This window comes from Salmo salar, chromosome ssa13 (assembly GCF_905237065.1).
Source record: "Salmo salar chromosome ssa13, Ssal_v3.1, whole genome shotgun sequence".
Classification (NCBI taxonomy): Eukaryota; Metazoa; Chordata; class Actinopteri; order Salmoniformes; family Salmonidae; genus Salmo; species Salmo salar.
Genome location: NC_059454.1, coordinates 33793853 through 33817237, shown reverse-complemented (window position 1 = coordinate 33817237; position 23385 = coordinate 33793853). Strand labels below are relative to the sequence as shown.

The window sequence follows — 23385 nt, the reverse complement described above, 5'->3', positions numbered from 1 at the left end:
CGAGATCGGTGTGGAAGGACTTGACTGGCCTGCACAGAGCCCTAACCTCAACCCCATCGAACACCTTTAGGATGAATTGGAAAGCCGACTGCGAGCCAGGCTTAATCGCCCAACATCAGTGCCCGACCTCACTAATGTTCTTGTGGCTGAAAAGAAGCAAGTTCCTGCAGCAATGTCCCAACATCTAGTGCAAAAGCTTCCCAGAAGAGTGGAGGCTCTTATAGCAGCAATTTTTAAATGTTTTATTTTATCTTTATTTAACTAGGCAAGTCAGTTAAGAACAGATTCTTATTTTCAATGACGGCCTAGGAACAGTGGGTTAACTGCCTTGTTCAGGAGCAGAACAACAGGTTTGTACCTTGTCAGCTCGGGGATTTGAACTTGCAACCTTTCGGTTACTAGCCCAATGCTCTAACCACTAGGCTACCCTGCCGACCAACTCCATATTAATGCCCATGATTTTGGAATGAGATGTCCTATGAGCAGGTGTCCACATACTCTGGGTCCTGTAGTGTATCTCTGTAGCAGAGACAGATTACAGGAGAATACTCCTCTCTCCCTCAAATTTGATGATTTGGCAAACTCTCATTTAGGATGTTAATTCAAATAATGTTGTCTATTAGAGAAAATCAATAATTTTACAGAGGGCCTGCACAATCGTACTGCAAAACCACCCCTGAAATATAATATAGTGAATGGTATGGAGAGAGAGAGAGAGAGAGAAAGAGTGAGAGAGAGAGAGAGAGAGAGAGATTGTGGAGGATCTGAGTAGAGTGGATATATAGTAACTCTTTCCTGTACGAAATTACAGTGCTCCTGGGGACACTCACTGCAGAAAAAAATAACTGCTGCAATTTAGCTCAAGAGCCGCCACCATGACAACTGATGAAAGAAACCAGTATACACAAAGAGAATACTATCCTCTCTCTTGAAACTTAGGAGGCTTGTCTGTTTGAAAGCATCTATAAGGCATTCGTATGTGCAGAGACCTTACAGTTAAGTCTTGGCTTCACTGACTAATGTTTTGCTAATACTAACGCACTGTCATTATTTTTGCATTCTCCTGGATTTCTTCAGGCCCCGTGTGACATTTTGGAGCCAAGATTGTAAATCTCATTCTTGCGTTGGATTATGAATAATAAAATATTGCATAATTGTCAAGCTCCTCAACATTTTGCTGAATGAGCTAAAATAAACAGAGCTTACATTTGTTCTATTCCTTTATACAATTTAGAAAACAAATCACCATTCAATTGAATTGTAAATTAAATCCTCACATGGTGATGCTGAATGTTGTGGCTCTAGGAGTATGCTATATACAGTAATGTCAGTTTTCATATAAGTGGACCCGAGGATTTTCAGAAACGTTGTGGCAACACACTGCTTTGGCACCAAAGGGTGTTATTAAAATTATGTTTTGCTTGGCTGATATCATGACAGGAGGACATTGGCTTGTGCCGGAGGCCCTCAAGTTTACCAATGACTAATATACTGCACTTGAGGCTGCTCTATTATCGGCTAATGTCATGGTTAAGGTTAACATTTACATTTTTGTCATTTAGCAGACACTCTTATCAAATCAAATCAAATGTTATTGGTCACATACACATGGTTATCAGATGTTATTGCGAGTGTAGCGAAATGCTTGTGCTTCTAGTTCCGACAGTGCAGCAATATCTAACATGTAATCTAACAATTCCACAACAAATACAGTGGGGCAAAAAAGTATTTAGTCAGCCACCAATTGTGCAAGTTCTCCCACTTAAAAAGATGAGAGAGGCCTGTAAGTTTCATCATAGGTACACTTCAACTATGACAGACAAAATGAGAAAAAAAAATCCAGAAAATCACATTGTAGGATTTTTAATGAATTTATTTGCAAATTATGGTGGAAAATAAGTATTTGGTCAATAACAAAAGTTTATCTCAATACTTTGTTATACACCCTTTGTTGGCAATGACACAGGTCAAATGTTTTCTGTAAGTCTTCACAAGGTTTTCACACACTGTTGCTGGTATTTTGGCCCATTCCTCCATGCAGATCTCCTCTAGAGCAGTGATGTTTTGGGGCTGTCGCTGGGCAACACGGACTTTCAACTCCCTCCAAAGATTTTCTATGGGGTTGAGATCTGGAGACTGGCTAGGCCACTCCAGGACCTTGAAATGCTTCTTACGAAGCCACTCCTTCTTTGCCCGGGTGGTGTGTTTGGGATCATTGTCATGCTGAAAGACCCAGCCACGTTTCATCTTCAATGCCCTTGCTGATGGAAGGAGGTTTTCACTCAAAATCTCACGATACATGGCCCCATTCATTCTTTCCTTTACACGGATCAGTCGTCCTGGTCCCTTTGCAGAAAAACAGCCCCAAAGCATGATGTTTCCACCCCCATGCTTCACAGTAGGTATGGTGTTCTTTGGATGCAACTCCGCATTCTTTGTCCTCCAAACACGACAAGTTGAGTTTTTACCAAAAAGTTATATTTTGGTTTCATCTGACCATATGACATTCTCCCAATCCTCTTCTGGATCATCCAAATGCTCTCTAGCAAACTTCAGACGGGCCTGGACATGTACTGGCTTAAGCAGGGGGACACGTCTGGCACTGCAGGATTTGAGTCCCTGGCGGCGTAGTGTGTTACTGATGGTAGGCTTTGTTACTTTGGTCCCAGCTCTCTGCAGGTCATTCACTAGGTCCCCCTGTGTGGTTCTGGGATTTTTGCTCACCGTTCTTGTGATCATTTTGACCCCACGGGGTGAGATCTTGCGTGGAGCCCCAGATCGAGGGAGATTATCAGTGGTCTTGTATATCTTCCATTTCCTAATAATTGCTCCCACAGTTGATTTCTTCAAACCAAGCTGCTTACCTATTGCAGATTCAGTCTTCCCAGTCTGGTGCAGGTCTACAATTTTGTTTCTGGTGTCCTTTGACAGCTCTTTGGTCTTGGCCATAGTGGAGTTTGGAGTGTGACTGTTTGAGGTTGTGGACAGGTGTCTTTTATACTGATAACAAGTTCAAACAGGTGCCATTAATACAGTTAACGAGTGGAGGACAGAGGAGTCTCTTAAAGAAGAAGTTACAGGTCTGTGAGAGCCAGAAATCTTGCTTGTTTGTAGGTGACCAAATACTTATTTTCCACCATAATTTGCAAATAAATTCATTAAAAATCCTACAATGTGATTTTCTGGATTTTTTTTTCTCATTTTGTCTGTCATAGTTGACGTGTACCTATGATGAAAATTACAGGCCTCTCTCAACTTTTTAAGTGGGAGAACTTGCACAATTGGTGGCTGACTAAATACTTTTTTGCCCCACTGTACCTAATACACACAAATCTATGTAATGGAATGGAATAGGAATATATACATAAGTATATGGGTGAGCAATGACAGAGCAGCAGAGTGGCATAGGCAAGATGCATCCACAGGGACTCATGTGCAGTAGGGCACATTGACAGATTTTTCACCTAGTCGGCTTTGAGGATTCAAACCAGAAACCTTTCAGTTACTGGCCCAACACTCTTGACCTCTAGGCCAGTGGTTCCCAAACTGTGGGTCGAGACCCACTTGTGGCTTGCGGCAGGGGTTCAAGTGGGTTGCGTGATGACATTGCAAAAAAGAAAATACATAGAAAAACACTTTCAGTGTAAACTTAAATTACTAAAACCAAATAGAAAGTATGTAGAAAAGATAGAGGACCTACTTTATATATTGTTCAATAATAGCCTATTATCTTTGAGAATTTACAATCAAAGCTAGACAATCAGGCCCCCATTGACTTTGATATAATGTTTAAGCATAAGAACACAGCATTTTGCCATATCAAAATGCATAGAATTGTAGACAATTTGCTTAATAACAAACAAACCAAAAAAATCTCAGCTCTATGGCAAAATGTATAGAATTGCAGGAAAATGGCTATAAAACGGCAAGATTTTCTTTCAGCTCCATGGCAGGATGTGTGGAATTGCAGGAGATTAGCTTTGAAACTGCTACATTTTTGCTCTGCTACAAAGATTTTTTTTTTTACTTGTCTTTGGTCTGTGTATTTTTTTTCACCGCTCAACTCTTACGGTGGGTTGAGACTCAAAGGACACCTCAATTGGTGGGTCACAAAGCAAAAAAGTCTGGGAACCCCTGCTCTAGGGTGCCTGCCGCCCTTTCCATGGGAAAATATCTTAAGTGGTCTTTCTTAAGTGGTCATGCAACTGTTACGAGAAAACCCATAAGTTCCCAAAACTATCGTAGCAAGCTGATGAAAGCAAGAGACATTAACTCGTAGGAAGGAATCAACCATCAAAGCTTCACAATCCAACCAATCCCAGAATCAGTCCTGTCTAGACTGACTAGAATCCTGCAGATTGTGTTTGTACAGGGAAATGAAAGACAGTCAGGCTTGGAGTGCCTACTGATTTTAATGACCTGGGAGCTTGTCTCTAATATGCTGATTGGATTTGCTATTGATTGTGTTTTCAACTTGTGTAATAGCCCAGTTTTGGTGATTGCTATTGTACTGCAGTGCAGATTGAACTTGGCGACGTAGAGTAATGGGAACATTTAATCATGTTTAACAGAACAAGAGGATCCTACCATTTACATTGCATTTACCTAAAATGTACACTAGCTCATACTACGGTAACCTACATCTCTGCCAATGCTGTTGGAGAAGGGTTATACATTTACATTCAAGTACTAACAAATGTTAAGGTCTGTAATAAAACCAATCTATTTTGTTGACATTGCACTTTCAAAACACATTCTGCATTACTCTAGTCACAACGTCCACAGAAGGTGGCGCCTCTCCCCGGTCGGGCGGTGCTCGGCGGTCGTTGTCGCCGGCCTACTAGCTGCCACCGATCCATGTTTCAGTGTCTGTTAGTTATGTCTGTTTTAGGTTGCACCTGTTCCTTGTTTGTCATTAGTGGGGGGGTATTTAGTTTGTCTGTGTTTGTTTGGGATTTGTGCGGGATTGTTTCATGTTACGTGTTGTATGGGCAGGATTTATGTGCGTAGTTTTGTTCACTACGTTGTTGGATAGGCATTAGGGTTGCCGGGCTGCGCCCCATCTATTTTGGAGAGTGGAGCTATTCTCCTTTCGTTTATTTGTACACCCTGCCTTGTCTTTGGATTTTGCCCTTGGCAGTATTAAAACGTTGTCTTCAACAGACCTGTCTCCTGGGCCTGACTCATCACTGCTGCTATTTAAGTGTCCGTGACACCTCTAGTTACTTAAGTGCAATATAGTGATGATTCTTCTATTCGGCTTAATTGATAATATTTGAATAATCAAAGGTCCTGGCAGTTTGGAACTTGCCACAGGAAGTATGTTCAGAATACTAAAACTAGCGATTGTATCTGTGAGGTCATAAACAGAATGTGCGTAGGAGTAGGCCATGGTAAACAAGGACATCCTACTCTTACTTGTGCACTTTTTGATGCCGGATCCTTTCTTCAGAGCGTGTCGACTGAGTTTGCATTGGAAGTTGTTTTCCCAGAACTCTGCAAACCAAATATTCCTTCTGTTGTTGTCCAAAGTTCTGCTGATGAAGTAGCGATCAAACCCTAGAGAGATCAATGAGAGGCACAGTTGGATTTGAAATACTGCAGCGATGTGCATTGGATTGTCTGACGGTGACATGACTTCATCAACTCTTTTTTCAACACTACCTCCGCATTGTACTTTCATCTCACTGGTGTTCTTATCCTGCTGTTGTTTACAGTGTGTCAGTGTTTAATATGGAAATATCATGCTATATTAGACTATATTGTCATAGACAACAGAAAATAGATATAAATGTAATCCTCACTTGACCAGCACTACCTACCGTTGTGTGGCATTTAGAACAATGAGGAATAAAGGACATTATATAGTGTGTATAGCATCAATACCTCGGATGGACTGCCGTTTAGGTAGGATCGTGACAGCCCCTTCTGCCATCTCCTCCTGGTTCAGGATGGGGGAGATCTTAGACCCCCAGCTGTCTGACCCCACCCATATAAAATGTCCTGTCTGGTTAGCCTTCTTAGCTGCTTGAAGAATCCGCCTGTAAGAAGGGAAGAGAGAGAATACAATACAATTCTTGCCACTTATATACATAATTCACCAATTCAAGGGCCTTGATGATTAGTTGAAAACGGTGTGTTGGTACTGGACATGAACAAAAGCCTAACTGCACACCCCGTGGGTCCCCAGAACCAGCACAATACACTAAAGAAGAACACCGTTGGAACACTGCCACCCTCCCTGCCTGTGACAGAGGCCACCCTGTGGAGTGTGCATGGTGCAGGCTAGCGAACACCCATCCCAGCCTGCCAGTGCTGCCACATTACTCCAAGGTTGGTCCCTCCCTGGTAATAGAGCTAATTAAGAAGCAACCATGATGAGCCAGCCGGCATTCCCTGCTGTTCCACCAGGCTCTGTATTAATTATTCATTCTGCTGCCACTAGGACCACAGTACTCATATCAAATTGCATTTGTCACCTGCGCAGAATACAACAGGTGCAGACTTTACTGTGAAATGCTTACTTATGAGCCCTTTCCCAACAATGCAGAGTTAAAAAGACAAATTCGCAAAAAATATATAGAAGGAGTACCAGTACAGAGTCAATGTGCAGGGGTACGAGGTAGTTGAGGTAATTGAGGTAATATGTACATGTAGGTAGGGGTAAAAGTGGCTAGGCAATCAGGATATATTAGACATAGTACTAGAAACACAGTCGCTACAACAGCCAGGTACAATAACAATACAGTGTTCCCTGAGTCACTCTGCTACCCTTATTCCTCACCACTCAATCCAAAGAATGAAGAGACTGAGAGTAATGCATGTTTGAGTTATAATGACCTTTATCCTGCCTCTCACTGAATAAACATGGTTTATTCTGAGCCCCAACATTCCCATATGACTTTACAGGAGACAATAATGTCCATAACAAAACCTACAGTATACTATGCAAATGTTGTCATATGCTCCTTTTTTTGCCTCACTTGAGAATGGTTCTTTGTATGGGTCCATGGCAACTTGTACCATCCTTCAAAATAAGACAACATATTCCTGGAGGTAAGGAGAAGGGAGGGAGCCTGTTTTGTCAACTGTCAATTGCAAACCCCCCTTAAGGTCGTTTACAGGACAATCTAGTTCATCACATAAACACCAGGTGTTCTCATCATGAAATCACTCAATTACATGTACTGAAGGTCTATGTTTAGGACAAAATGCATGATGGCATTAACATCCTTCTCCTGTGAATGAGGCCACTCTTGCTCAAGCATCTTTCTATAGCCTGAGTGCTGAAAACTCTTAATTGTAGATTTTTATTAAGTGGCTGCACACTTACATTGACTGGTTTCAAGGGTAGAGCAGGCATACTGGGCTGAAATCCCCCTGGCTTTGTGTAATTACTGTATATTAACACTATTACCCATTATCAAGCTTGGATTAAGTCAATGAGCACTGGGACTTCTGCCCTGGTCATCCACCATCTACGGCTTCCTCAAATCACTGCCTATATCCTTAAAGAAGAATATTACCTGACTAATGTCAATTGCTCCTCCTCTATATGGTAATTATAGGTTAATGCTATGTATGCTAACTCTTTTCCACACATTTGTACTGTTGAGCAAAAGCAATAGGACAGGGTAAAGAAAGGGCAAAGTTATTTAATGGTAACTTTGGTTACTGTAATATATTGCCTTTGGATACTTCTCACATTGGTTTATACTGTATGTGTTACTTGACTCAGCAACCCAATTTTTCTTTTAAGCCTATTACCTCATAGAACCTCAAAATCCCTGCATTTGGTGTATTGCCTCTGAGGGCAGATGGATATTATACAATATGCATTCTACTCACCAAGCTCTTGGAATAAGTTATTATTTATTATATGTGTGTCACGCCCTGACCAGGTGAACTCTTCTATTTTGGTCAGGGTGTGGCATTTCTATAGTTTATTTTCTATGTTTTTGGTATAGCCTTGCTTTGGGGCATATTTCTATGTTGGGTTCTGTCGATTCCCAATCAGAGACAGCTGTCACTAGTTGCCTCTGATTGGGGAATCATATTTAAGTTCCTTTTCCCCCCACGATGTTTGTGGGTTGTTGTCTCTTTTTGTTGGAGCAGTAGCGATACGTTTATTCTCTGTTTTGACCGTGTTATTTCAGTCTGTAATAAATAACATGAGTTCGCTCCCAGCTGCGCCTTGGTCCACTTCTTCCTTCCTGCACGACGATCGTTACAGAACAACCCACCAAACCAGGACCAAGCAGCGGGAGGAAAAGAGATGGGCTCGCGAGGGGAAGGAGTTCTGGACCTGGGAGGAGATCATGTCGGGGAAAGGACCCTGGCGGAAGGATTCCCAGGTCGAGGAGGTGATGCCAGCCGGTGGAAGGAGTCGCAGGCGGCGGTCGAGGAGGCCCGGAAGACACCCCCAAGAAAAATTTTTGGGGGGGCTAATGGGGTGGTCCGGAAGGGCAGAGGAAGAGCCCAGACCACTGCTCTCGTGGGGGATAACGGCGAAGGAGGAGGCAGAGATGTGGCAGGTCCTGGAGGACCTGCGTAGGGACAGCGTGGAGGAAGAGCCTTGGGTGGCAGAGGTGCGCACGGTATCGCCAGTGCGCCTGCACAGCCCAGTGCGCTCTGTGCCAGCGCCCCACATTTGCCGGGCTAGGGGAGTGTTCAGCGAGGACGTGTTGTGCCGGCTCAGCGCTCCTGGCCTCCGGTGCCCCTTCTCGGTCCGATGTATCCTGCGCCGAGGACGCGCACTGTGTCTCCGGTACGGCTGCACAGCCCAGTGCGTTCTGTGCCAGCGCTCCACACTTGCCAGGCTAAGGTGGGTGTTGAGCCAGAACGGGTGATGTCAGCTGTGCACTCCAGACCTCCAGTGCGCCTCCTCGGTCCAGGATATCCGGCGCCGCTTATGCGCACTGTGTCGCCGGTGTGCGGTCACAGTCCAGTCCGGCCCGTCCCTGCTCCCCGCACCAGGTTAGTGGTGCGTGTCCACAGTCCTGTCCGGCCCATCCCTGCTCCCCGCACCAGGTTAGTGGTGCGCGTCCCCAGTCCAGTCCGGCCCGTCCCTGCTCCCCGCACCAGGTTAGTGGTGCGTGTCCCCAGTCCTGTCCGGCCCGTCCCTGCTCCCCGCACCAGGTTAGTGGTGCGTGTCCACAGTCCTGTCCGGCCCATCCCGGCTCCCCGCACCAAGCCGGTGGTGCGTGTCCCCAGTCCAGTCCGGCCCGTCCCTGCTCCCCGCACCAGGTTGGTGGTGCGTGTCCCCAGGCCAGCCCGTCCCTGCTCCCCGCACCAGGTTGGTGGTGCGTGTCCCCGGTCCTGTCCGGCCCGTCCCTGTTCCCCGCACCAGGCCCACGGCGCGTGTCCACAGTCCGGCACGGCCTGTGTCCGGTCCACCGGTGACCAGTCCTGTTCCGGTCGGCGGCTCCGCTCCGGAGCCTGAGCATGCCGCTCCACCGTGGTCCAGTCCGGGCCAGAGGGGTAGGGCTAGGGTGGAGGCAGGGGGAGAAACACGCCCGGGGCCAGAGCCTCCACCGAGGGTGAGGCGCCCACCCGGGTCCCCCCCCTAATAGACTTTAGGTTGGTGCGCCGGGAGTACGCACCGTTGGAGGGGGGGTACTGTCACGCCCTGACCAGGTGAACTCTTCTATTTTGGTCAGGGTGTGGCATTTCTATAGTTTATTTTCTATGTTTTTGGTATAGCCTTGCTTTGGGGCGTATTTCTATGTTGGGTTCTGTCGATTCCCAATCAGAGACAGCTGTCACTAGTTGCCTCTGATTGGGGAATCATATTTAAGTTCCTTTTCCCCCCACGATGTTTGTGGGTTGTTGTCTCTTTTTGTTGGAGCAGTAGCGATACGTTTATTCTCTGTTTTGACCGTGTTATTTCAGTCTGTAATAAATAACATGAGTTCGCTCCCAGCTGCGCCTTGGTCCACTTCTTCCTTCCTGCACGACGATCGTTACAATGTGCGAGTACAAATTACATTTTAAAGTCATTGCTATATTTTTGAATAGAAAAAGTTCACAGGATAGGTCAAATTGAAATCAAATTGGCAATAAATTGTGTAGGGTTTTGGCTCTCGCTCTCTCTCCCTCTTCTTATGCACCTCTCAACAAAAGTCCTGTTACGCTCGTTGTTGGAAGGATTGGACCAAGGTGCAGCGTGGTAGGCGTACATCTTTCTTTATTTAGATGACACCATAAAAAACAACAAATACAAAAACAAAACAAAATGCACAGTTCTGTAGGGCTGGCAAGCAACAGTACAAAAACAAGATCCCACAAACTAAAGGTGGAAAAAAGGCTGCCTAAGTATGATCCCCAATCAGAGACAACGATAGACAACTGCCTCTGATTGGGAACCATACCCGGCCAACAAAGAAATAGAAAACATAGATTGCCCACCCTAGTCTCACCCTGACCTAACCAAATAGAGAATAAAAGGGATCTCTAAGGTCAGGGCGTGACAATACCCCCGCCACCCAAAGGTGCGGACCCCGGCCGCAAAACCTGACTCTATAGGGGAGGGTACGGGTGGGCATCTAGCCTCGGTGGCGGCTCCGGTGCGGGACGTAGACCCCACTCCGCTCGCGGATCCGCCATCTTCGGTGGCGACTCTGGTGCAGGGATTGCCGCAGAAGGTTCCGGACTGGGAACCCCCGCTGGAGGCTCTGGACCGCCGACCGTCGCTGGAGGCTCTGGACCGCCGACCGTCGCTGGAGGCTCTGGACCGCAGACCGTCGCTGGACCGTTACAGGAGGCTCCGGGCCATGGATCATCACTGCAAGCTCCGGGCCATGGATCATCACTGCAAGCTCCGGGCCATGGATCATCACGGGAGGCTCCGGGCCATGGATCATCACGGGAGGCTTCGGGCCATGGATCATCACTGGAGGCTTCGTGCCATGGATCATCACTGGAGGCTTCGTGCCATGGATCATCACTGGAGGCTTCGTGCCATGGATCATCACTGGAGGTTTCGTGCCATGATCATCACTGGAGGCTTCGTGCGTGGAGCCGGCACAGGATATACTGGGCCGTGAAGGCACACTGGAGGTCTGGAGCGTAGAGCTGGCAAAACCCGTCCTGGCTGGATGCTCACTTTAGCCCGGCAAGTGCGGGGCGCTGGCACAGGACACACTGGGCTGTGAAGGCGAACTGGCGACACAGTGCGTAGGGCCGGCGCAGGATATCCTGGACCGAGGAAGCGCACTGGAGACCAGGAGCGCTGAGCCGGCACAACCCGTCCTGGCTGGATGCTCACTTTCGCACGGCAAGTACGAGGAGCTGGCACCGATCACACCGGGCTGTGAATGCGCACTGGAGACACAGTGCGTATCACCGCATAACATGGTGCCTGAACGGTCACACGCTCCTTAAAGCAAGTGCGGGAGTTGGCTCTGGTCTGAAACCTGGCTCCGATAACCACCCCGTGTGCCCCCCCAAAAGAATTGGGGGCTGTCTCTCGGGCTTCCGTCGTGGTCGTGAACTTCGGAGTCGCCATTGATCCTCCCTCGCTGCCTCCGTCTGCTCCCACGGAAGGCGATCCATTCCTGCCCGGATCTCTTCCCACGTCCAGGATCCCTTTCCGTCCAAGATATCCTCCCATGTCAAGGATGTCTGCTCCTCCTGGCCACGCTGCTTGGTCCGTTTGTGGTGGGATCTTCTGTTATGCACGTCGTTGTAATGATGGTCGGACCAAGGTGCGACCAAGTTAGGCGTACATCTTTCTTTATTTAGATGACACCGAAAAAACAACAAATACAAAACGAAACGCACAGTTCTGTAGGGCTGGCAAGCAACAGTACAAAAACAAGATCCCACAAACTAAAGGTGGAAAAAAGGCTGCCTAAGTATGATCCCCAATCAGAGACAACGATAGACAGCTGCCTCTGATTGGGAACCATACCCGGCCAACAAAGAAATAGAAAACATAGATTGCCCACCCTAGTCACACCCTGACCTAACCAAATAGAGAATAAAAGGGATCTCTAAGGTCAGGGCGTGACAAGTCCTGTGTTCATATTTACATACCATAAGCCACTGCAGTGTTGTATTGTGAAATTAGTATGATGCTATGTGTGTATCAAATGACAGACAGATGGCAAATTTTGCATCATTTCAATTTGGAGGACAAACCCATACATTAGGCTATATATGTACTGTATGCTTGTACTGTATGCTTTATGCTTGTGTTAGTACTAGGTCATTTTGGAATGTGCTGTAAAACAAAATGGTTAGCTGCAACACTTGCATCCACACACATCACAAGCTGCCACCCCATGCCAACTGATCAAGATGCTCCTCAGTCATCCTAAAGGTAACTAAAGGTTTACAACACTGCAGGGGAACAGAGGGAATTAAACAATATTCAGCAGATTGGAAATTGCTGTAATCTAGAAATATATACAACAGATGAGAAGAACATATTATGATCAGAATGCTACATATAGTTAGATTGTATGTATTTAATGTAAACTGGCACACATCCATTACACTGTGGACACCTAATGAAAACAAAGCTGTTATAGCTTACAGTAAAAAGCTAACTGAATTTGTGGGATGTTATCTGAGGAGGACAATATAAACATTTACAGCCATTTACACCACAGTATATATACCCAATGGGCAAACATTATGAATGTTGTGTCATTAAACAGAAACTCAGATGGGTTGAGTTACTTTGTTGCCATCATTTAGTTAGTTTCATTTTATTTTTTTCCTGTAACAGTCAACTGAACTTACCTAATGTCATCTTCGTTGGCAAAGAGAATGACAACCCGGGCGTTGGGGTTCTCTGACAGTCTACGGATTACCTTGTCAAACTCTCCAAGCTTAGGTTCTCGTGGTATCTTCACTGACTGAGAGATGCACACACCTCCTGCAACCAAGACAGAGGAAAAACATGTTAGCACAATTGTTTTTTGTTTGTTTTTTTAAGGGAAATGGGGATACCTAGTTAGTTGTACAACTGATTGCATTGAGCTGAAATGTGTCTTCCGCATTTAACCCAACCCCTCTGAATCAGAGAGGTGCGGAGTGCTGCCTTAATTGACATCCGCGTCTTCGACGCCCGGAGAACAGTGCTCAGGGGCCTTGCTCAGGGGCCTTGCTCAGGGGCAGAACAACAGATTTTTACCTTGTCAGCTCGGGGATGGGATCCAACAACGTTTCGGTTACTGGCCCAAAGCTCCTACCCCCATACCCGCCAGGCTACCCGCCGCCCCAAATATATTGTTAGGAATTGAAAACTGGTCAAGGTGTGGAGAAATGCTGGATGCAAGAGATAAACTTCTATATTTAAGAGTTTTATTAAACAAAAATGTGCACAGGGAGACCAAAATGAGACTTCTGCAAGGTTATTAATAAACTGACAGCCTTCAGAGGGAAGGGTGGACCTAAATGCTCTTCCTTATGTTTGTTGTTTCTTCCTTCCATGCATAATTCCAAAACATTAAATCAAGGCTGAAACCCGGGGGTTGAATAGACTATACATTTGACACCCATGGACGATTGTATGGCTAAGGGGACCAGATACCAATTACTAAGAATTGCTTTACAGTAACCTCTGACCTTAGAGACCAAATTCCAATAGGGAATAATCATCAAAATAGTGTTCTTAACAATAGACTGGGGAAAATAGACATGAACAAAAGCTGAACAGCTGATCTGTCTTGGGGCTCCCTCCAAACATTTTAAAATCTGTACCTGGGACTTTTACTTAAATAGACATGTATCTTTCTAAGGGTGTGCCATCTCTGATGTAGTTTGGAGTATTGGTGTAGAACACCTGTCAGGAATCTGCATCAGAAATAACTACATTGGTAAAACCAGCAAAGGGCATCTGCATTTAGATACAGTAAACCTCCATCTAAATTCAGGTTATCCCCAAGCTAGTCTGGCATATCATTCTTAGAATCACCCTCTTTCTTATTTATCTGTTTCAACTGAAAGTAGGCCAAAGCCAAGGAGATATTTTGTTGCTCTCTCCTGAACCAACAACACTAATCCTATTAATGTCTTCAGGACATTTTATGGATGTCTGGATGCAAGATTAAAATTGTGCAGGTGTAATATTTCACAGCAGGAGGAATGCAAGGTATTAAAACATATTTTCATGCACCACAAGGGGCAGATCTAAGACACGAAAACCCATCCATTCAGTTTATCGGGCTGCCAATGAGACTGGGTAAATTGTGTAGCAATTCTGAGCGAACCTATACCCAAAATGAAATGGTGAGCACTGGATACATTTGTGAATAGTTGCAATTTAGCATTATTTTTTTTTACCTTATTTTACCAGGCAGGTCAATTAAGAACACTTTCTCTCCATGTATTATTGTTTAACTTCAGCATTTTTAGGCTTTTGTTTAGTTATAAAAGACACATGCCTTGCTTACTGGGAAAGCATCATTTAATTGATATGCAGCTTCAACTTCATACTTTCTGACACAGTAAGCATTATTTATGTTGTGTACTGTATAAATCCAAATGTATCAAGCCTTAAGGAATTTCACTGACTCATAGAACTATTAAGTTGGCCTTCAGAAACATTTAAAAACTGACTGTTGTCGCAAATAAATGAATAGTGATCAGATCAAAACTCCAAAACAGCCCACCCATACAGCACACATGTTATGGAAACCAGTGCTATTTCATCTAAATACAATCAGTCAAACCCATGTAACCTAATTCCATACTGATCATTCCTAATCTGGCGTGTTAGACTCTGATACATGTAACCGGTGTGAAATGGCTAGCTAGTTAGCTGTGCGTGCTAGTAGCGTTTCCATCAGTGACGTTACTCGCTCTGAGAACTTGAAGTAGTTATTTCCCTTGCTCTGCAAGAGCCTCAGCTTTTGTGGAGCAATAGGTAACTAAGCTTTGTGGGTGACTGTTGTTGATGTATTCAGAGGGTCCCTGGATCCAGCCCAGGTTGGGGTGAGGAGATTGACGGAAGCAATACTGTTACACACACCCAATACACTTACAAGTCCCCAAAGAGAGCAACAAACCTTGCCTTGCCTTGAGGCATTGGTATCCAGCAGCAGAAAGAAAGTGAGTGAGCTCTAGCATACGTCCATTGGATACCAAACAAGCCAAGGCTTTCTAATTCCCCGAGAAACATTTCAGGAGAATTGTTTTGTCGTCCTGCCAAAATGCCACAGCGTCTATGTGCATGCTAATGAACTTGCCTCTCTTGACTCATACAATGCAGGCCCGCTGTATCATCAATGCAGGAATAATACCCTCTGGTTCAGTGAATGGCTGCCAGGGCCTCACAATGGATCAGAAAACAAAGCTGCGCCCCAGCTCTGACTAATAGGTTGGGAAAGTGAAAGTAAGAAAAAATCAAGTAGCGAAGAACATTAGAGGGACAACAATGGCAGTGATGACAGGCTAGCTCATAGGTGCAAAGGGCCACTTCCAGTTGATGGCATGCACCAGTCCTCAGTCAATGGTGTGCAATGGATGTTCTTGTACTCCCACATACTGTATAGTACAAGTAGTTTATTTTTCTTTGATTTTGCGGTATTGCTAAACCACTGGATTTTTATCACTATTTGTTTCTCTGGTGAATGTTCTAATCTTGCTGGTCATGCATGTGACAACAAATAGGCCTAGATGAAGCAGCTAGAGCTGGCAGTACTCTGCCCATGGAGTCACTGGGCCGGATCATTTTATTTTTCTTCTCTGGAAAAATAGAGACTTATTCCTACTCATATTGTAGTTCATGTCTGTTTCTTGCATGGCCAGCCATCGTCATATTGACAGATCCATGATTCCACAATTCTTTCCTTCACCCTCCACATTAGATTGAAAGCCATTTGTGGGTTTACATCTACAGCACATTCTTACTTGAGACAGGAAATTGGGGAGTGTTTTATAGACTACCTACAATCCTACAAACCACCATTCAGGGCCCCACTCTATGCAGTCTCCCATCCCACTTTCTTGTTGTCCGTCTCCAATCCTACGCTGTTCCACCCTGTAAACTTTTTCCAACTAATTAAACCCAGTCTAAACTAATTATCCTGGTAGGTTTGTCTATCCATCTAGCTGTCTCATTCTATATACAGTACGCAGCCAGTAGACTCATGGGAAATTTTACTTCAGCAAGATCTAGAGGAATGCTATAGCAACTCTCCTTGTCATTACTGGAGACTCTATCCATCTTAAGAGCATCTTTGCCTCACTGGTGTCTCAGTCCCAGGGTCCCTAACCATATGCTCTGTGGAGGAGATAGAGAGTTATCCCTTCTCCCCGCTCCCTCTTCACTTCACTGCTACTGTTCTGTGGCCTAGCCTCTGGAGAGGGGAGCGAGATAGAGAGATAGAAAGTGAAAGCAGTCGAGGTCCACTATAAAGATCTAATAGATCTGCAGGAAAATAAATGTAAGTCCTTTCTGCAACTCTTTCTGTATTTCACCCAAAAAATGGTTGATCTGTTTAAGGATGGAATGGAATTTAAAGAAAGTTTGGAATTCACGCAGTGGGAGGTGGAGAAGCACCATTCAACAACATGTCTGAGGATTTTGTATTTTCCAAACACTTGACAAGTGCTTTTCCAAAGGAGACTACCTCGAAAACCAATCGAGGTGCAATAACATTTTAAATCTATGGAATTGAGGACATAAAGACTGAGACTTTGCATGTCAAGGCCAAGAAACTCCTGGAAGATCAACTCAAACAGGACCGTAATGTAACGATGTGTGCTGAGAGTCGGGATGCAAGTTCAGGGAGTGAATACATTTAATAAATGAACGGAACTTAATACAAAACAAGAAACGCAAACAACGCACAGACATGAAGCTGGAACAGAAATAACAATGCCTGGGGAAGGAACCAAAGGGAGTGACATATATAGGGAAGGTAATCAAGGAGGTGATGGAGTCCAGGTGAGAGTCATGAGGCGCTGGTGCGCGTGACGATGGTGACAGGTGTGTGGGATAATGAGCAGCCTGATGACCTAGAGGCCGGAGAGGGAGCACACGTGACACCTAAACTCATTGAGATGGAGAGGATGCATAGGAATGGCACTTTACTCCCCGATGGATGGCCCAGATCTATAATGGTGAACCTGCTCGGGTTCAAAGACAAGGAGGATATTCTCAGAAGAGCCAAACGCCTGTAGGGAACCAACATCTTCATCAATGAAGACCAAAAAAGGTATGCTTCAAAAGAAAGGAACTGTTGCCACGACTAATTGAAGAATGTAAAAAAGGCAACATCTCAATGCTGAAGTATGATTAGCTGTACGTTCAACCCCCTCTTGCAAGTGACTCTGCTATACTCAACTGATTTGACACACACACACACACATATTTATTCTACTTTGTTCATGTGTTTCACCTAACCTCATGACCAAAAACACACATTGCTCTAAATGTCATAACCCTCTGAAGTCTTCAGTGGTGTTATGTGGACTGTGTCAATGTGCATTCCATAAGAAGTGCACCCCTATTGATAAAACTTTTAAAACCAAATTAACACAAATGTATTGCTGTATTGGACATGTGAGGCTTGCAGTTATATTTTTCTGTTCCACTCTATGGATGATTGTGACTTTGTATCTCAGTTGGTGTTAGGGGTGTGTATGGGAGGCGAAGTCAGGTGCAGGAGAGCAGAGTGTAGTAAACAGGTGCACTTTATTTCCGGTCCAAAAATGACAGCACATAAGAACAATAACGTGCCAAAAACATGGAACATAGCAAAAGTATAGCGCCTGACAATATCCACATAACAATGTGTAACGGCTGTCTTCTGTAGAAATGGACCAAGGCGCAGCAGGTATGTGAATACTCATCTTTAATTAAAATAAAGGAGTAGAGCATCCACTTAACAATACAAACAATATATACGACAGGAACAGTTTTGCAGGCACACAACACGCAGTGCAAAACCACAAAACCAAGTGACAAACATACTCCTACATATATGACTCCCAATCAGGAACAACGATCCCCAGCTGTTCCTGATCAGGAGTCACAAGACCAACACAGAACAATCACACACACAAGACTGCCACGTCCTGACCCCAAAACTACAACAACAGCTCCATCTGCTGGTCAGGACGTGACACAATGAACAATTACACACAAAGACATGGAGGGGAACAGAGGACTAAATACATGCAGTGATTATGGAATGAAAACCAGGTGTGTAATGCAACAAGACAAAACAAATGGAGATATGAGAAATGGAGCGTCGATGGCTAGGAAGCCGGTGACGTCGATCGCTGAACGAACAAGGAGAGGAGCCGACTTCGGTGAGAGTCGTGACAGTGCCCCCCCCGGAGGGCGAGGTGCGGGGAAATCCAGCCGGCGACGGTGAAACTCCCGCAGCAGTTCGGGGTCCAAAACATCCACAACCAGAACCCGGCACCTCTCTTCCGGACCGTACCCCTCCCACTCCACGAGGTACTGAAGGCCCCCTGCCTGACGCCTCGAATCCAGGATGGAACGAACGGAGTATGCCGGGGCCCCCTCGATGTCCAGAGGGGGCGGAGGGACCTCCCCCTCCTTAGATTCCTGGAGCGGACCAGCCACCAGCAGCCTGAGGAGAGACACATGGAACGAGGGGTTAATACGGTAATCAGAGGGAAGCTGTAATCTTTAACACACCTCGTTCACCCTCCTCAGGACTTTGAATGGCCCCACAAACCGCGGACCCAGCTTCCGGCAGGGCAGGCGGAGGGGCAGGTTTCGGGTCGAGAGCACCGGGGTGTCACTGCGGCGACGGTCCGCGCTGTTCTTTTGGCGAAGCGCAGCTCGCTGGAGGTGAACATGGGCAGCCTCCCATGTCTCCTCCGCGCGCCTGAACCAGTCGTCCACCGCAGGAGCCTCGGTCTGACCCCGATGCCACGGCGCCAGGACCGGCTGGTACCCCAATACGCACTGAAAGGGGGAGAGGTTAGTGGAGGAGTGGCGAAGCGAGTTCTGTGCCATCTCGGCCCAGGGCACGAACGCCTCCCACCCCCCTGGCCGGTCCTGGCAATAGGACCGCAGAAACCTGCCCACATCCTGGTTGACTCTCTCTACCTGCCCGTTACTCTCGGGGTGAAAACCCGAGGTAAGGCTGATCGAGAACCCCAGACGTTCCATGAACGCTTTCCAGACTCTCGACGTGAATTGGGGACCCCGATCAGACACTATATCCTCAGGCACCCCGTAGTGCCGGAAGACGTGAGTAAACAGGGCTTCCGCAGGCCGTAGGAAGACCGGGCAGAGGGAGGAGACGACAGGACTTAGAGAAACGATCCACAATGACCAGGATAGCAGTGTGTCCCTGTGAAAGAGGTAGATCGGTTAAAGAATCCACAGACAGGTGTGACCCAGGTTGTTGTGGAACGGGTAAGGGGTGTAGCTTACCTCTGGGCAGGTGTCTCGGAGCCTTACACTGGGCACACACCGAGCAGGAGGAAACATAAGCCCTCACGTCCTTAGCCAAGGTGGGCCACCAGTACTTCCCAGTCAGACAGCGCACTGTCTGACCAATCCCCGGATGACCAAAGGAGGGTGACGTGTGGGCCCAATAGATCAACTGGTCACGGACAGCAGACGGAACGTACATACGCCCGACAGGACACTGGAGGGGAGAAGACTCTGTACGCAACACCTGCTCAATGTCCGCGTCCAGCTCCCACACGACCGGTGCTACTAGGCAAGAGGCTGGGAGTATGGGAGTCTGATCCATGGACCGCTCCTCTGTGTCATACAGCCGGGACAGCGCGTCTACCTTCGTATTCTGGGAACCTGGTCTGTAGGACAGGGTAAACACAAAACGGGTAAAGAACCTGGCCCACCTTGCCTGACGAGGATACAATCTCCTCGCTGCCCGGATGTACTCCAGGTTGCGGTGGTCAGTCCAGATGAGAAAAGAGTTATTAGCCCCCTCAAGCCAATGTCTCCACGCCTTCAATGCTTTAACCACAGCCAACAGCTCCCGGTCCCCCACATCATAGTTACACTCCGCTGGGCTGAGCTTCTTCAAGAAGAAAGCACAGGGGCGGAGTTTTGGTGGCGAACCCGAGCGCTGTGAGAGCACGGCTCCTATACCAGCCTCGGACGCGTCCACCTCCCCTATCAATGCCAAAGAGGGTTCCGGAAGGGCCAGCACGGGAGCCGAAGTAAACAAAGCTCTTAGCTGCCCAAAAACACTGTCCGCCTCAGCCGACCACTGCAACCATACGGGACCCCCCTTCAGCAGTGAGGTAATGGGAGCAGCCACCTGGCCAAAACCCCGGATAAATCTCCGGTAGTAATTGGCAAACCCTAAAAATCGCTGCACCTACTTTACAGTGGTGGGAGTCAGCCAATTACGCACGGCTGCAATGCGGTCACTCTCCATCTCCACCCCTGATGTGGAAATGCGATACCCTAGGAAGGAGAAGACCTGCTGAAAGAACAGGCATTTCTCGGCCTTGACATACAGGTCATGCTCCAACAGTCGTCCAAGTACCTTGCGTACCAAGGACACATGCTCTGCGCGTGTAGCGGAGTATATCAGAATGTCATCGATATACACCACTACACCCTGCCCGTGCAGGTCCCTGAAAATCTTGTCTACAAAGGATTGGAAAACTGATGGAGCATTCATCAACCTGAACGGCATGACTAAGTACTCATAATACCCTGAGGTAGTACCAAACGCTGTCTTCCACTCGTCCCCCTCCCGGATACGCACCAGGTTATACGCACTCCTGAGATCCAGTTTCGTGAAGAAGCGCGCCCAATGCATTGACTCAATCGTCGTGGCGATAAGAGGTAGCAGGTAACTATACCTCACTGTGACCTGATTGAGACCTCTATAGTCAATGCACGGGCGTAGACCTCCATCCTTCTTCTTCACAAAAAAGAAACTCGAGGAGGCGGGTGAAGTGGAGGATCGAATGTACCCCTGACGCAGGGATTCAGAGACATATGTCTCCATAGCCACCGTCTCCGCTTGCGACAGGGGATACACGTGACTCCTGGGAAGTGCAGCGTCTACCAGGAGATTTATCGCACAATCCCCCCCGTCGATGAGGTGGTAATTGAGTCGCCTTCTTTTTACAGAAGGCGAGAGCCAAATCAGCATATTCTGGGGTGATGCGCACCAACGGAAACCCCTACACACCTCCCCGAGCACTCTCGCGACCACCCCGTGACAGCACTCTGTTGCCAGGAGATAGTGGGGTTATGCTGAGCTAACCAGGGAAGGCCTAGTACCACGGGAAATGCAGGAGAGTCAATGAGGAAGAGACTGATTCTCTCCTCGTGACCCCCCTGCGTCACCATGCCCAAGGAGATGGTGACTTCCCTGATTAGCCCGGACCCTAATGGTCAACTATCCAGAGGGTGAACCGGGAAAGGTCTAACTACAGGAATAATGGGGATCCCATAAACTAAGGGCTAACGCTCTGTCGATAAAATTCCCAGCTGCGCCTGAATCAACGAGCGCCGTATGCTGGGAATGCAGGGAAAAATCTGGGAAACGAACAGGTGGTCAACAGAGAACTCTGGATGAGTGTGGTGCAGACTCACCTGGGGTGACGCCAGAGTGCCCTGTCTGTTGCCTCTACTCCCAGAGAAACCAACATGGCACTGACCAGCAGTGTGCCCTCTGCGGCCACAGATGGTACACGTGATGGCTCCTCCTCCAGTCTCCCTATGCGCAGCCCCTCCCAACTTCATGGGCACCGGAGCGGGGGTGCTGGAAGATGGCACCAACAGAGCCCCCTCTGGGCGTCCGCGGGTGACCAGCAGGTTATCCAACCGGATAACCTGGCGTTTGCCCACACGGCGTTTGCCCACTCCAGAGCTCTCCCTGAGAGGCATGAGACGAGGGCAGACACTCTCTCCCTCTCCGAGGGAGCTGGGTGCACAGTGGCCAGGTAGAGGTCCAGTAGTAACAGGAATCCCTGGCACTGTGCTGCCGTCCCATCATACTCCCTGGGAAGGGAGAGACGCATTCCACTGGGACTGGTTCCGGATGGGACGGGTAGAGATAACCCCGGTTGCGCTGGTCGAGGCACTGGGAGACTTCCTGTCTCTCCCAGTGGTCCATAGTCTGGACAACGTGATCCATCATGGCACCAAGATGATGTAACATAGCAGAATGTTCCTGGACGCGCTCCTTGACTCCTCTAACCGGGGTCCCTGCTCCTGCTGACTCCATGGTTCGGTGTGTAATTCTGTTAGGGATGTGTACGGGAGGCGAAGTCAGGTGCAGGAGAGCAGAGTGTAGTAAACAGGCGCACTTTAATTCTGGTCCAAAAATGACAGCACATAAGAACAATAACGTGCCAAAAACACGGAACATAGCAAAAGTATAGCGCCTGACAATATCCACATAACAATAAACAATTACACACAAAGACATGGAGGGTGTCACAATCGTCATAAGGATAGGACCAAAATGCAGCGTGTATAGTGATCTTCTTTATTCACTTACTAAAGAGAACACTTAAATGAAAACAATAAACGACAACCAACAGTTCTGTAAGGTAACCCAACTATATAGAAAGCAACCACCCACAAAACACAAGTGAAACGAACACAACTAAATATGGCCTCCAATTAGAGTCAGCTGGTTGTTGTTGTCTCTAATTGGAGGTCATTGCCAAAAACCAACATAGAATTAGAATAAACATAGAAATATAAAAACAGAAAAAAAACACCCATCAAAACACCCCCTGCCATGCCCTAACCATACTACAATGACAAATAACCCCTTTTACTGGTCAGGACGTGACAGTATCCCCCCCCCCAAAGGTGCAGACCCCGAATGCACCTCAAAACAAAACCCACAAAAACAACCCCAAACCTAAAGGGAGGGAAGGGAGGGTGGACACCGTCAACGACGGTTAGTGTGCTACACCTCCCCTCCCTTCCCAATCCTCCCACCACGGAGGTGGCTGTGGCCGTAGCTCCCGTTCAGCAGACTCTGGGCTGCGCACCGTCTCCGTAGGCTCCGGGCTGTAGGCCGTCTCCGTAGGCTCCGGGTTGTAGGCCGTCTCCGTAGGCTCCGGGCTGTAGGCCGTCTCCGTAGGTTCTGGACGGGGAACTGTCGCCGGAAGCTCTGGACGGGGAATGCGCACTGGAGGCCTGATGCGTGGGGCTGGCATAGGAGGTGCCAGACTGGTGACACGCACCTCAGGGCGAGTGCGGGGAGCAGGAACAGGACGTACTGGGCTGGACAGGCGCACTGGAGGTCTGGAGCTTATAGCTGGCACACCCCGTCCGTCCTGGCTGAATGGTGACTGTAGCCCAGCACGGGCGGAGCGCTGGCACAGGGCGAACTGGGCTGTGCTGGAGAGTGAGGGCTGCCATGCGTGGAGCAGGCGCAGGGTAAGCTGGACCGAGGAGACGCACTGGCGGCCAGATGCGCTGAGCAGGCACAC

The 23385-nt window shown here is 47.4% G+C and overlaps 1 protein-coding gene across 1 annotated transcript in view; it reads right to left on the bottom strand.

The window, feature by feature from the left end:
* The window catches only part of LOC106567287 (metabotropic glutamate receptor 4), a 331632-nt gene that overhangs the window by 59282 nt on the left and 248965 nt on the right, over positions 1-23385 (bottom strand). Inside the window, exons 4-6 of the mRNA XM_045693162.1 lie at positions 12748-12883; positions 5887-6041; positions 5419-5559 (exon numbers count right to left, since the gene is read on the bottom strand). Of these exons, the coding sequence (XP_045549118.1) occupies positions 5419-5559; positions 5887-6041; positions 12748-12883 (432 nt within the window). The remainder of the gene's footprint in view (positions 1-5418; positions 5560-5886; positions 6042-12747; positions 12884-23385) is intronic.